We start from the raw sequence: 14,100 nt of genomic DNA, 5'->3' as shown, positions 1-14,100 counted from the left end.
CCTCGAGGAACCTGAACCCCCTTTTGTAATTGTTTTTCCTTGCAGCTCGCGTACTCGTGCCTCTAGGGTCGAGGTAGGTTTTCCATCCCACCTCCTCATGTCCTCTCCGTAGTCACGCAATTGAAACCACAGGGTGGCTCGTGGTGTGTATCCTCTATATCTTCTCTCTTGAACAGAAGAGCGCTTACTCCTAATGGCTGAGACACTGGTCCGTATGGGTGGAGGGTAGGGCATATCCTCTTTGAATTGCCGGAACTCTCGGGACAGTTTCTCTATAGCAGAGACGCAGGCCCGTAGGGAGGAAGAGAGACTTTCTTCGTATTGCCGGAGTTGGCCAGCCAATTCATCCACCGTTGGTCTCTCTCCGTCCTTCCAGGCCATTACTGCTAATGAGTTGGCATATGATGATGGTGCACTCCGTACAAACTTCCGCCACATAGGTCGCGTGCAATTGACTTCATCTGGATCTTTGGATGATTGTCCATTGTCCAAGTCACCATAAATCACTTCCAGCACCGCTAGCTCCCTCAGGTACTGGATACCTTTCTCCATGGTGGTCCACTTGCCTGGGTGACATAGAACATCTTCCTTGAAGGGATACCTTTCCTTCACACCCGACAGGAGTCGTCTCCAGAGGCTGAGGACTTGTGCACCTTTTCCAATTGCTTTGTCAATGCCCCCTTCCCTAGAAAGGGATCCCAGCTGCTTGGCTTCCCTACCCTCTAATTCCAGGCTACTGGCCCCATTATCCCAGCATTGGAGCAGCCAGGTGACAATGTGCTCACCTGGACGACGGCTGAAATCCTTTCGCATATCTCGCAATTCACTCAGGGATAGAGATCGGGTAGTTACCGTCTCTTTTATAAGTTCTTCCTCTTCCTCCTCTTCAAGCGATGACTCGCTCTCTTCCCTCTTCCGTGCTTGTGATGAAGGAGGAAATGTTATGATAGAGGGTATCAAAGGTACCATTCTGCATTTCCTCCATAAAAAACCTTTCAGAGGCAGAAGTATAATTGCTAATCGTCTCCACAAGACTGTAGCCAAAATACAGTAACGGCTTTAGTACAGAGCTCAGATGATACCACATTAAGCTCAAGGTCACTGCTCTAAAAACAAAATTCACAGGCGAGACATTACTAATCATTGCAGAGTACAGCAGCCCGCAGAAACCAACACCGATCCTTAACATGTACAGCAAAGACGAGAGCATGATGCAAATCAAACTGATATTGTGACCTGCAACCGTTATTATCTCAAGCCTCGGGCCCCACGTTGGGCGCCAAAAAGGACTGTCGTGGTTTAGCCCCAGCCGGCAGCTAAGCACCACGCAGCCGCTCGCTCACTCTCCCTCCCACAGCGGGACGGGGGAGAGAATTAGGAAAAACCTCGTGGGTTGAGATAAACACGGTTTAATAGGACAGAAAGAAAGAAGGGAACAATAATGATAATACCAACAAAGGAATGTATAAGAACAAGTGATGCCCAATACAGAAATTGCTCACCACCCCGTGATCGACAGCCCGTCCCCGAGCAGCGATTTCCGCCCCCCCGGCCAACTCCAGTTTATGTACTGGGCATGACGTCGTATGGTAGGGAATATCTCTTTGGCCAGTCTGGGTCAGCTGTCCCGGCTGTGTCCCCTCCCAGCTCCCCGTGCACCCCCAGCCTGCTCGCTGGCAGGCCAGCACAAGAAGCTGGACTGTCCTTGACGGCTCAGCAACAACCCAAAACATCAGCACATTATCAACAGTTCCTCATCCCAAATCCAAAACACAGTCTCACACTAGCTTCTGTGAGGAAAACCAGCTCTATCCTGGCTGAAACCAGGACACTGGGAAACCCCCAAACCATAAAGAAAGCGTACCTTCTGCACCAGTATGTAATCCAACTGACAGGGCAGAAGTCCAGCAAAAAAACTTCTATCCCCGGGGAGGGCAGTGAGCCACCCTGCTCGGCGGGTCTTAGCAATTCAATGGCTCTCTAATGAACACTCTGACCCTATAATTGCCATTCCCGTTGGACCCCGGAAAATATTGGTAAACTTTCTCATCGACACCGGGGCCCAAATGTCAGTAATCACCCATGAAACAGCACAAACCCTGGGCATAAAACCTGGACGACGCAGGGTTAAATTCACCGGAATCGATGGTGTGGAAAAGGAGGGCCCCACTGCGAGAATTTCACTCTGGCTGCCAGAGGAACGTAAATTAACTCGGGCAGAAGTACTAGTTGGTGCTGCATACACTAATATTTTAGGATTTGACATATTGCGTGGGCGGATGTGGAAACTCCCAGATGGGACTGTGTGGAGTTTTGCGAGAAATAAAAAGGATCCCGGCACTGTGAAACTGAGCCTGTTACAAACATCTATACCCTTACCCCCCTCTAAAATCACTAATGTTCAGCAATATCCTTTGCCAGCAGCAGCACTTATGGGAATTGACGGGGTGGTAACAGAATTAGAAGAAAGAGGCATCATTAAACGAACTCATTCGCCATACAATTCACCGGTGTGGCCAGTAAAGAAACCGACCGGGCAGTGGCGTTTTACGGTAGATTACCGCCAGTTAAATGCTAATATGGCACCTTTGACTGCTGCAGTTCCTAACATGGCAGAAATAGTGACATTGATACAAGGCGTTGCCCATCCTTGGATGGCTGCCTTGGATGTCAAAGATATGTTTTTCATGATCCCTCTCCTTGAACAGGACAAAGCACAGTTTGCTTTCACATGGAAAGGGATCCAATACACTTTTAACAGGCTTCCACAAGGATACAAACATTCCCCCACAATTGCCCACAATGCTTTGGCTAAAATTTTAGCAGAAATTCCTGTTTCATCTGATAGCACAGTATATCAGTACATCGATGACATTCTGATAGGGGGAAAAAGCCAAGAGAGTGTAAGAGACACCATGGAAATCATTCGGAAAACACTGCTTGATTTAGGATTAGAAATTCCAGACACAAAGTGTCAGGGACCTGCACAGGAAGTTAAATTCCTGGGAGTCTGGTGGGTTAATGGAGCTGCTTCTATTCCTCAGGATACCCTGGAAAAAATAGAGCATGGACAAAGGCCATCTAGCGTAAAGGAATTACAACAAGTTTTGGGAACCCTAAGTTATTGGCGCAAACACATTCCAGGTTTTGCTATTATTGCGCGTCCTTTATATAGTTTGCTCAAAAAAGGAAAATCATGGGAATGGACTGAACAACATACGAGTGCATTAGAGTTGCTAATTAAGGAGCTGAGGTTATTCCAACAACTTGGTCCCATACATCCAACTGACCCTATTTATGTGGAATGGGGGTTCAGTGAACATGGCTCTCATTGTAACCTATGGCAAAAGGGGCCAGAAGGACCGGAAAGGCCACTAGAATTTACATCTCACTCTTTCAGCGATACTGAAAGGAGATATTCAGATCTTGAGAAGGGTTTACTGTCGGTAGTGCGAGCAGTGAAACAAACAGAACAAATAAGGAGAGAACAAAGCGTGATTATTCGAGGACCCTTCCGCCTCCTGGACATAGTACGTAAAGGGACAATACCACCTGCTGGTATTGCTCAGAAACCCACAGTTCGTAAATGGTATGCATACCTAGAGTGCATTAATGAAATTATGCCAATTACTGAAGGTAATATTAAAATATCTAAACTACAAAAAGACATAGATAGTACCCTGTTGTTCCAGGCTCTGCCAAACAAACCATCCCCAATTCAGGAAGCCAAAGATTGCTCAGGAAAAGTACACCGGATTAGTACCCGGTGGATCTCACCCTCTTTCTAACCTTGCCGGTTGAATACAACCGAGCACGTTTATTTCTTTTTGTGTTCACAGGAATCCAGGAAAAGAAGGCTCTGAATTGAGGCAGATGTCTGTGGTTGCAAAGTGAACCACTTTGGTGAAAAATGTGGTGCTTAGTTCTGACTTTAATACAACTTCCTTTGATGTATAGCTGGAAAGATCCAGGATGGCCGTGGTCCCAAGCCTATATCGGACACACTGGAGTCATAGGAACACGTGCCGTCAAAGAAAAATTAAGCTTAGCTACTGTTGTTATGCATGGGGCCGAGGTATTTTCAAGACATGAGTGGAGCTGGGATAACGGATGGCTTCCAATCCTGAAGGGAAAAGCAGGAGAAGGAATCCAGATAGGGTGTAGGATGATTAATGGATCAACCCATGAGAAAGCCACATTAATGGCAATATATGGAAACCCAGTAGCCTCAAAGTTTTGTGTCGCTGACAAATGGGATTGTTGGTATAACTTTACCCTGGTGGAACCCACTATTGTGACTTGTAAGTGGCAACAACACTGTACAGGTTTAGGGCCATCACAACCACATTGTACAGGGTTGTTGTTTCGGTTCAAAATAGACATAATTGAACCTAACCCAGATACACCACCAGGCCTAACTCCATACACCCCATTTGACACCCTGAAATACAGAGCCATTGTCACTATGACATCTCGCAATGACCCTTGGGACCATGCATTGTCACGATATAGTGGAAGTGTTGGAACACTACAAAACAAAAGGAACTTAAATCTCTCTACTCTAGTTATACATGGAGATGAAGTGTTTTCGAAGGATGAATGGAGTTGGAATGACTCTCTTCAGATGGCTGAACTTCAAGCCATTTCAGGACAGGCAATACAAATCAGCTGCCGAGTAACTAACGGACCTAATTACCATAGGCCAACCGAAATCAAAGCATATCATACCGACTCTACCAGACCAAAGAACTACAACACTGAGTGTTACAAAATAACCGAACCAAATTCGGATTGTTGGTACAATTTTACTCTGACCAAACCCATAATTGTATACTGCCTTTGGGGTTCCGAAGGCACGGAATTAATATTTGAATTTATGATTGATACAGCAACATCAAAGGATAAGAAACCTTTACCCCCGCAAACATCTAAAAATGTACCAACTCGGCCTCCCATTGGTCTAACTCCCTTCATCTTCAACACAGGCCCTTACATAATCAAATATACAGGTCAGCAACAAGTGCTGTTTAATCCGTCATACTCCCTCAAACAGGTGGAGATGTTGATGCAAATTAACATCTCTACGATTAAACCAACCTGTTCACCATTCCTAAATATATCCCATGCAGGGTGGTTAGCCTGGTTACATGGGCAAACCCTCATCTCTTCAAGACGGACAAGGAGAGACGCAACCGGTATTATAGGGACAGGATTGGGAGTCTTAAACAGTATAGAGGCTGAAGTACTCATAAATAAACTGAGCACAACAACAAGTGATTTAAGCAAATTAGGACACCCATTGCGGTCTTCTCTAGTAGCACTGGGAACTAACCAATGGCTTGTGTCAGATTTGTTACCTCAGTGGGGAGAAACAAACGAAAAGGATCACCAATTGATTGTGGATGCACTTGGTGCAGCCCAAAATAATATTTCTCTAGCTCTCAGTTGCATCCAAGCTCAACTATGGATGCAATCTGTGGTGGCAGCAATTATAAGAGAAGGTGAAGAGGGCATCTTACCCTCTGAAATTCGAAAGGTAGTTTGGGATAATGCAACTACATTTGAGAGAAAATTCCAATCATGGTGGTATTTGGTCAATTTTACCTACAACCCTAGTGATGGCAAAGCCACTGCTTTTGTCTTAACAATACGCAATGCTTCGGTATATACCATATACCCAATCATTGCGTTAGGATTAAATCACAACGGAACTATACTCTATCCTATAGAGCATAGAGTATGGGCCCAACGAAATGAAAACAGATGGCAAACTATTGACGTTGCTGCATGTGTGGTACGGGGACAACAGGGATTCATTTGTGAAAGTAACATCATCAAAGGCCAAGACATTTGTCTTGACACTGAACGAAACATTTGTCATTTTGAAATACATCCCAATGAAACCCTTGAAACTGTGCTTGTATATATTGGAAAAGGGTGTGCTTGTATGAGAACCCCTTGTGATTTTGTGTTTGTAGATAATGTTACTGTGGATACTAACAATCGCTCAAATATTTGCGTTTGTAACTTTACTAAAATTGTAGGATGTGACTTTATCTATTCAGCTCCTGTTACATCTTACCAACTAGTACAATCAAATTATATTCTATTTCGAGATCTGCTACCTGTCCCTGTAGGAATGAATCTTACCCTGGTGAGAAAACTATTACAACATGAAGACCTGAAGCGGTTGTTGAAACAGGTTCGGGAAAATGGACAAAAGACTCTGATTACTGTCCATCACGATGTAGAGAGAATACATCAAGTGTTGGAAAGAGTAAGAAGGGATGGAGGACACCACTGGTGGGACACTTTGTTTGGATGGTCACCTACCACAACAGGAATCTTCAACGAGATGCTTCACCCTGTTGTTGTCTTATTAATGCTCACCGCATCGTGTTTTATTTTAACAATTGTTTTGCATTTTGGACTTTGGATTATGTTGAAACGTTTGTCCATATCCCCAGAAAATATCTATGCACTCGATGATCCTCATAGCAAGAGTGTATGTGACACTTCCCATCTATTCTAAAAGAAAAGAATCGTGAAGCTTGAGTGACTATAGTCACAGGGTGGATAATGTGGAGTAATCGCTGAGGGGTACTTTGGAAATTTACCCTCTAAGAACAGCCTTGAAACCAGGTGGAACGTAGCACTCGTACAATGGGTCTGTGCCATGGAGACTCCCTGAACAGCCTTGGATGTTGGCAACATCAGGGGCGCCTGGTGTGCTGACTCTGGGAGAGATTACATGGAGGCTGGAGCGGAGTGGAGACCTCGCAGCCACGCTCTGTGAACAGGGGAGTTTAGGGATGCACAGGATGTACATTGATAAGCTGCGCTTACAATGTCCTGGGCCAAAGACCTGTCAACTTTGATGAAGTGCTGTACTTAGAGTGAACTTTGCTAATTATAATATCATTATAATACTAAAACGCACACCCCTCTCAAAAGCTACCACCCCCCCAAGGTGCGACCCCTCCTCAATGAGTGTGCGCACTGAATTTTTCCTAGTCTGTACCTTTAAACGCGAAGCGAGAGAATTCTGCACCAATCCTGATAAAGGTATGTATGACTAGAGTCACTCAAGCTCCACCTGCGAAGTAAACCACTATAAAATAATGTTTTAAGAGCTGGATGTTAGGGAAGATACCATCGTCATGTACCACTCCAACTTCTGGGATCAGTCGACGGGCTGAGCCTCTCTTCCCCCCCATCGGGACGCCGTTGGGTAAGATTTGAACCCTTGGTCATACCAAGTGCCTTCCCGGGAAACTTAGAAATCTCTATATAGAGTCACTTTACATCTTTTAACGCGTTTATAGCCAAGTAGTGTCCCTCGTAGTTTTAGCATTTGCACGTGCTTTATAGGTAGTGAATTTATCACCGGCAATCCAAAGAACCTGTATATCTGTTGCTTCAATAAATCGCACTATTGATTGACTCAGCCGTGTGTTCAATAAATCGCACTATTGATTGACTCAGCCGTGTGTGGTCCCTGAACGCGACCGTACCTCTGAGTGCGGCCGTGTTAGTTCAGGAGGTGTCCAGCTGAGCAGGTAGTGTGATGTTAGTAGTGCATCCGGACCCGTGATAGTCCAACAAAGGTGTTGGGCGCGACCGGACTACTAACGCTGACTTTGGGCATCACTCAGAACCTAAGCTCAGCCGCCCCCAGTCCCTCCGATATCTGAGGATCGACTGGAAAGCAAGGGGGTTTAGTTTCTGCCAAATTGCTCTGCCTCTTAACGCAACAACGTGACACATAAATGATCATAAAAAGTCCAGGCATTGCTGCGATTTTGAACACCAACATTACAGAATCATAGAATCTTTGGGTTGGAAGGGACCTGGGATGTTTCCAGGGATGGGGCATCTACCACCTCTCTGGGCAACCTGTGCCTGTGTTTCACCACACTCATTGTGAAAAATTTCTTCTTTATATCTAGCCTAAATCTACCCTCTTTTAGTTTAAAACCATTACCCCTTGTCCTATTGCAAAAGGCCACACTAAAATGTTTGTCCCCATCTTTCTCATAAGCCCCCTTTAAGTACTGGAAGGCTGCAGTAAGGTCTCCCCGGAGCCTTCTCTTCTCCAGGATGAACAACCCCAACTCTCTCAGCCTGTCCTCATAGGAGAGGTTCTCCATCCCTCTGATCATTTTGGTGGCCCTCCTCTGAACCGTCTCCAACAGGTCCGTGTCTTTCCTGTGCTGAGGGTTCCAGAGCTGGACACTGGACTCCAGGTGGGGTCTCATCAGAGCAGAGCAGAGGGGCAGAATCCCCTCCCTTGACCTGCTGGCCACGCTTCCTTGAATGCAGCCCAGGATACGGTTGGCCTTCTGGGCTGCAAGTGCACGTTACTGGTTCATGTCCAGCTTCTCATCCACCAAGTCCTTCTCGGCAGGGCTGCTCTCAATCCCTTCATCCCCCAGCCTGTACTGATACCAGGGGTTGCCCCGACCCAGGTGCAGGACCCTGCACTTGGCCTTGTTGAACCTCATGAGGTTCAAACAGGCCCATTCCTCAATCTTGTCCAGGTCCCTCTGGATGGCATCCCACCCCTCAGGCATGTCAACTGCATCACTCACCTTGGTGTCATCTGCAAACTTGCTGAGGGTGCACTCGGTCCCACTATGTCATTGATGAAGATATGAAACAGGACTGGTCCCAGTACGGACCCCTGAGGGACACCACTCATCACCAGTGTCCATGTGGACATCGAGCCATTGAGCACTACCCTCTGGATGTGACCATCCAACCCATTCCTCATCCACTGAACAGTCCACCCATCAAATCCATATCTCTCCGATGTAGAGAGAAGGATGTTGTGGGGGACCGTGTCAAAGGCCTTACAGAAGTCCAGATAGACGACATCCGTAGCTCTTGCCTTGTCCAATGATATGGTCACTCCATCATAGAAGGCCATTAGGTTGGTCAAGCAGGACTTGCCCTTGATGAAGCCATGCTGGCTGTCTCAAATCACCTCCCTGTTCTCCATGTGCCTTAACATAGCTGCTAGGAGGATCTGTTCCATGATCTTCCCAGGCACAGAGGTGAGGCTGACGGATCGGTAGTTCCCAGGGTCCTCCTTGCTCCCCTTCTTAAAAATGGGTGCAATGTTTCCCTTTTTCCAGTCTCCAGGGACTTCACCTGACTGCCAGGACTTTTCAAATATCATGGGGAGTGGCTTGGCAACTACATCAGCCAATTCCCTCAGGACTCTGGGATGCATCTCGTCAGGTCCCATGGACTTGTGCATGTTCAGGTTCCTCAGGTGGTCTCGAACCTGATCTGCTCTTACAGTGGGAGGGACTTGGCTCATCTGCATTTCAACAGCCTGAAGCCTCTTCAGGGAGAATTCATCCAGGGCTTTTCCTTGTCAGCATCCCAGTCAAGGTAGGAGCATGCTTCTTACTGGGATATGCTACCAGCTATTAAGTAGTTGCCATTTGAAACTAAATAAATTTGGAAATACAGTATCATCTGTGTATTTCATAACCACTCAAGGGAAAAATAACTGAACTATAGCCAGCCACCTCCACTTCTTGAATTATGCATCATTGTTCAGAGGCATAAGCAGGGAGTCTCTTCTGTAAGTCTCCTTATTTTCATTTCTCAAAAATCTCTTGGTCATATGGTGCATTTTTGGAGTATAGTTTTGGCAGACAAATACAGCTCAGCAGTCTTTAACGTTTTCCAGGTGTTGGAATATTTGAGAGGAAGAAAGTAAAGATTATATAATACCACACGTATAGCTCATATGAAAACTATCACTAGTGAACTGACATTGATCACAAATCTGAAGTATGCTGAATGAATGAGTGCTGAACTTCAAGAAGCTAGAAGATAAACAGCTTGCTGGCCTCAGACAGCAAGCTTGTGTGGGGAGACTACAAAGCTTTCTGGAGGTCAAATAAGCAATGTGGACTATGATTCAGTGATGCTGCTAATGACAGGATCTGTCCACGATCCATCCCTAGCTGCTTTTGTCGTGAATCCAAATTTGCAATAGGGATAAGATTCTGATTAGACATAGTCAGCCTGCTGAGCCAGGCAATGTCCAAAATACAGGGCTCAATGTGAAATAACAAAAAAAAAAAAAAAAAAAAAAAAGCCTAGACATACCATGCACACAGTAGTCCTAGAAGCTGCATGATTCAGCATTCTGGATGCAAAAATTATACATATACATTATAACGTAGTATAAAGTATTATATACATTATATAACCGAATCAGGTTTGGGTAGAATGGAGGTAATTCTGGAACTAAAAACCAAGGTCAATCCAGTGATGTACATTATTAACAGCATGGAAGTAACTACTGGAAGTATGACTGAACTGAAGCTATTTCTTTCTTTCTGCAGGCTTAGGAGTGCAATGCCTCTAGACACAGGACTTATCAGACAGCAGACGGGGCACACTCAGTGGCATCTGCCAAATCAGTGGAAAAATCTTTCTCTTCACGCCCTCCTTTTTTGGTGTATGGTGGGTTGAAGGATTTCCCCCTTAGCAGTGACATCCTAAATGTAATTATTGAAAATGCAGCTTGCTACACCATTCCCTCTTCATGATATATTAAGAAGTGACTCTGCATTCCACCAGGTTGTATAGCATCACACCACTGATGTGTTATCAGCAGATGTTTTCTTTGACATGTTGTGCTGCAATTCAGCACATGAATCCTCACTTTTCAGTGATGGTACTTAGGAGATGTATCAGAGAAGACAGTGAGGCAGAGTTATCAAGAACCCTAAACGCATTTAAGGCTCTGTTGAGAATAAAGGTTGAAAGAAGCTGTTTTTTCCAGACTACAGCATACTTTCAAATTAGTAAGAGATTAGTCAAGCCCATATTTTCCTCACATATAGAGCTTCAGACTCCCAGCATACTCATCCAGAACAATGCACCTCAAAATTTGATCAAGGTTTTTTCCTACGAGGCAAAATCCCAATCAGATCATCTGACACCAGGAGCAGTGAGGTGACTTCTAATCCAAAATGATGAATAAAAGGGCCAAAGCATTCCCTCTGAACATCTAAAACTGTAAGTGGGTGTTATGCTTAGTGGCAAGAGGTAGCAGCAACAGAGCTATGCAGCAGCAACTGTACAATAGAAGCTTCAAGAAGAGACAAGAGCATTTCTTCAGAGGAAAGATGACATCAAATAGAGGGCATAAGCTTTATCCATTTGCTCTATAAATTTTAATAATTTAATTAAATGCAGACACTTCTGACAACAAAAAATTAGATAGCATTAGGAAAGTGCAATGCTGAAGAGGCTCTGAATGACAAAGCATCTGCCTCAGTATTTCTCCCTCAGAGACAATGGTATCAATAAAGATGAACAGGTCGTGGTGAAGCTGGTTAGCTGTGATGAGGCAGCCCTTTACCACAAACAGTCATGAAAAAAGAATCAAGAGAAATAGCCAACTAAAGCAACAATAGTTGAGAAAACAATAGAGACAAGTGAAGTCCTAGCTAGACTGCTGAACCACACCTACATGGCAAGGCTGCTACCAATTCCCCTTTCCAAGGTCTCATTCTCCCTTCTAACAATGGCAGGTTTCTGATATTTCTGCTTTCACCACCTCAGAACAAAAATACGTTACAAAATCATGTATCAGTTGAGTTTAACAAACTATAGGGTCCACCAATAATTTTCTTTGTGCTTCATGCCACTACTATGGCAACGGGGCTTTTTCCCCCTCTCCATGTACAGTGCAATCTATTGTATCAGAAACCACATCGAGAACTTATAAAACTGACATTTCATTTGCGATACTTTCCTGTATTGCTGTCTTAAGAAAAGGACAAATAAACAGTGAGTCATAGCATCGCGTAGCTGGACATAATGAGGCTGATCACTCAGCCTTATTACACATATCTTTATTGAAATATATATGTGCATATAAAGCTTAGGTCCTGAAAAATTCTCCAGCCAAGAGAAAAGTCTTGTTGCCGAAAGTTAGACACAATAAGCACAGCTGCATTCCTGCTCAGGGAGTCTTTGCCACTGAGAAGGAAAATGCCCCGAATCCCGTTGGTTTGGTTTCGTGGTGGGGGACAGGGGTTCACTGGGGAACCGAGGGAAACGCCGAACAGCCGCCCCAGCTCCAGACGCGGGGTTTTTTTCGGCGGCGCGGACGCCCTTTGTCCGCTCCAGGCTGCCATAGGGACCGCAGTGCGGACTGCGCCACGCCCACCCGCCACTGTCTCCGGGCAGACGGTCTCGGCAGCGCTACGAGTGCTTGGCTCCTGTCGCAGCCCCTCCGCCCCAACAATGGTGAGGAGGGGGCTTGCCCCCTTCGCCCGCTGCTAGCGGCGGGGCAGGCGCTCCTGGGAACGGACAGCGGGGCGCAGTACGCGCCGAGCCGACTGCGGATCTCCGCGGACAGCAGCAGGGGCTCGCACCCGACGGAGGGGCTCCGAGTCCGGTGGGGAGGGAGGGGCGTGCGCGCAGACGGGACGACGAGCCCCTCGTGAAATAAAAAGAAACCAGAGACCACGACTTCGCAGCTCATGTGTCTGTGCCGTGTGTGTGTGTGTCGCCCCGACCATGAGCAAGGGGCGGCCGGCCCCCCGCCCCGCCGGCCGAACCCATGCAGCGCCCTCGCTCGCCCCGCGCGTGAGGGGAAGAAAATGGGGAGCGGTTGCCTGCCCTCCGCAGCTTTCGAGGGGAAGGCGTCGGCGGGGTGGGGGCTCCGGGGGGCTGCGGCGCTGCCTGCGGCGGCCCCGCTCCCCGCCGCCTCACCTCGCTCGATGTTGGCGATAGCCCGCCGCAGGTGCTCCTCGGTCACCACCTCGCCGATGACCACCAGCAGGTAAAAATTGCTGTCCAGGAAGCGGTGCGAAAGGCTGGGCGAGAGGGAGGTGGGGTTGGGGATGCTACAGGAGGGCTCCGAATCCACTTCCACCACCACCATGGTGGCCATGACGGGCGCCCAGCCCTGCTCCGGGGCGCTGGGGGAAGGACCGCTCGGCGGCAGCTCCGCAGGAGGCAGGGAGTGAGGGCGGGCGGGGAGGCGGAGGCGCTTTTATACGGAGACGGTGCAGGGCAGGGACCCGGCAAGGAGGAGGAGAAGAAGAAGGGGGGGGAGCCAGCGCATCCCCGCACTGCCACTTTTCCAGCATCCACAGCTGATGTCATCTGCTGCAAATCCTCCCCGCGGCGGCTCCCGGAAGTAGAAAGGACGCGGGGTGCGAACAATGTCCCTAGGGGCCGCCGGCGGCGCAGGTCCCGCGTACCTGACACACACACCCTTCCCCTGTGCCCTCCTGCTGTCTTACCCTGCTGGTTTGGTCATCCAATGTACCTTGCTCCCCCAGCGCCTCACTGCTGGCTTGGCCATCTCCCACTCCCCGAGGCTCTCCTAGGGTCTCAGCCTTGAAGCACGGTGGCCGTGCTATGAAGAGCTGCAGGTGACTGGTGAGCTCATCTGGGAAATCCAGCATCAGGGCTCCAGCTGCAACCTTGATGCTGGATGAAAAAAGCAGCTCCACTGTCCAAGGCCAAGAGTCCAGTGTCATGCATCTCGCTGTAGCACTGCAGCAAAATTTGAGCCATATCCTCCCCCCCCCAACTGGCAACCTAAATATTCTTGTTACCTTTTTTTTTTGTTTGAAAGCAGTTCACTTAATAAGATACTTCAAACATAGGTTTTCTGCACATATTCAAGACCCATGGATATACGACCTACCCCAGAAAAGCACTGTTCTGGACAATCTGCTAAAACCCATACTCTGAAGGCTTCAGAAGTTCAAAGGGCTTTGGGTAACTAATTTTGACCAGGCTCAAGCAACTCCAGGGAGCAATGGTATCAGAAAACATCTACAATTACCAAAACAAAGGCTTGATTCCTCTTGATTACCACATAAAAGTTAGATGTCTGCTCCCCAGTACTCAGAGACCCACTCAAGAGAGAAATTAAGTCACCTCCTAAAAGTGTTTTATCCTCCCCTAAAATGGGATAGAGCAGTCTGAGATAAATCAGCCTCTCTAAGATGTTCCTCTCACTTTACTGACAGAAGCCAGGCACTGGTTTACACCAAGCATCTTTGTTTATATGGCTAAAGTGATGTGGGAGAAATCTCACTGTGA

At 47.1% G+C, this 14,100-nt stretch overlaps 1 protein-coding gene across 1 annotated transcript in view; it reads right to left on the bottom strand.

Annotated features, from left to right (window-relative positions):
• LOC309415110 (microtubule-associated protein 1B-like) overlaps positions 1-12,934 on the bottom strand; it is a gene marked incomplete at both ends in the record, with an annotated part of 113,618 nt that extends 100,684 nt beyond the window's left edge. Inside the window, one exon of the mRNA XM_082012556.1 lies at positions 12,754-12,934. Coding sequence (XP_081868682.1) covers positions 12,754-12,934 — 181 coding nt within the window. The remainder of the gene's footprint in view (positions 1-12,753) is intronic.
• Between the last annotated feature and the right edge of the window lie 1,166 nt (positions 12,935-14,100).

Source organism: Phaethon aethereus (assembly GCF_964289735.1).
Source record: "Phaethon aethereus genome assembly, chromosome: W".
Taxonomy (NCBI): domain Eukaryota; kingdom Metazoa; phylum Chordata; class Aves; order Phaethontiformes; family Phaethontidae; genus Phaethon; species Phaethon aethereus.
The sequence above is the reverse complement of the archived record's forward strand: the minus strand, read 5'-3'. Positions and strand labels throughout refer to the sequence as shown.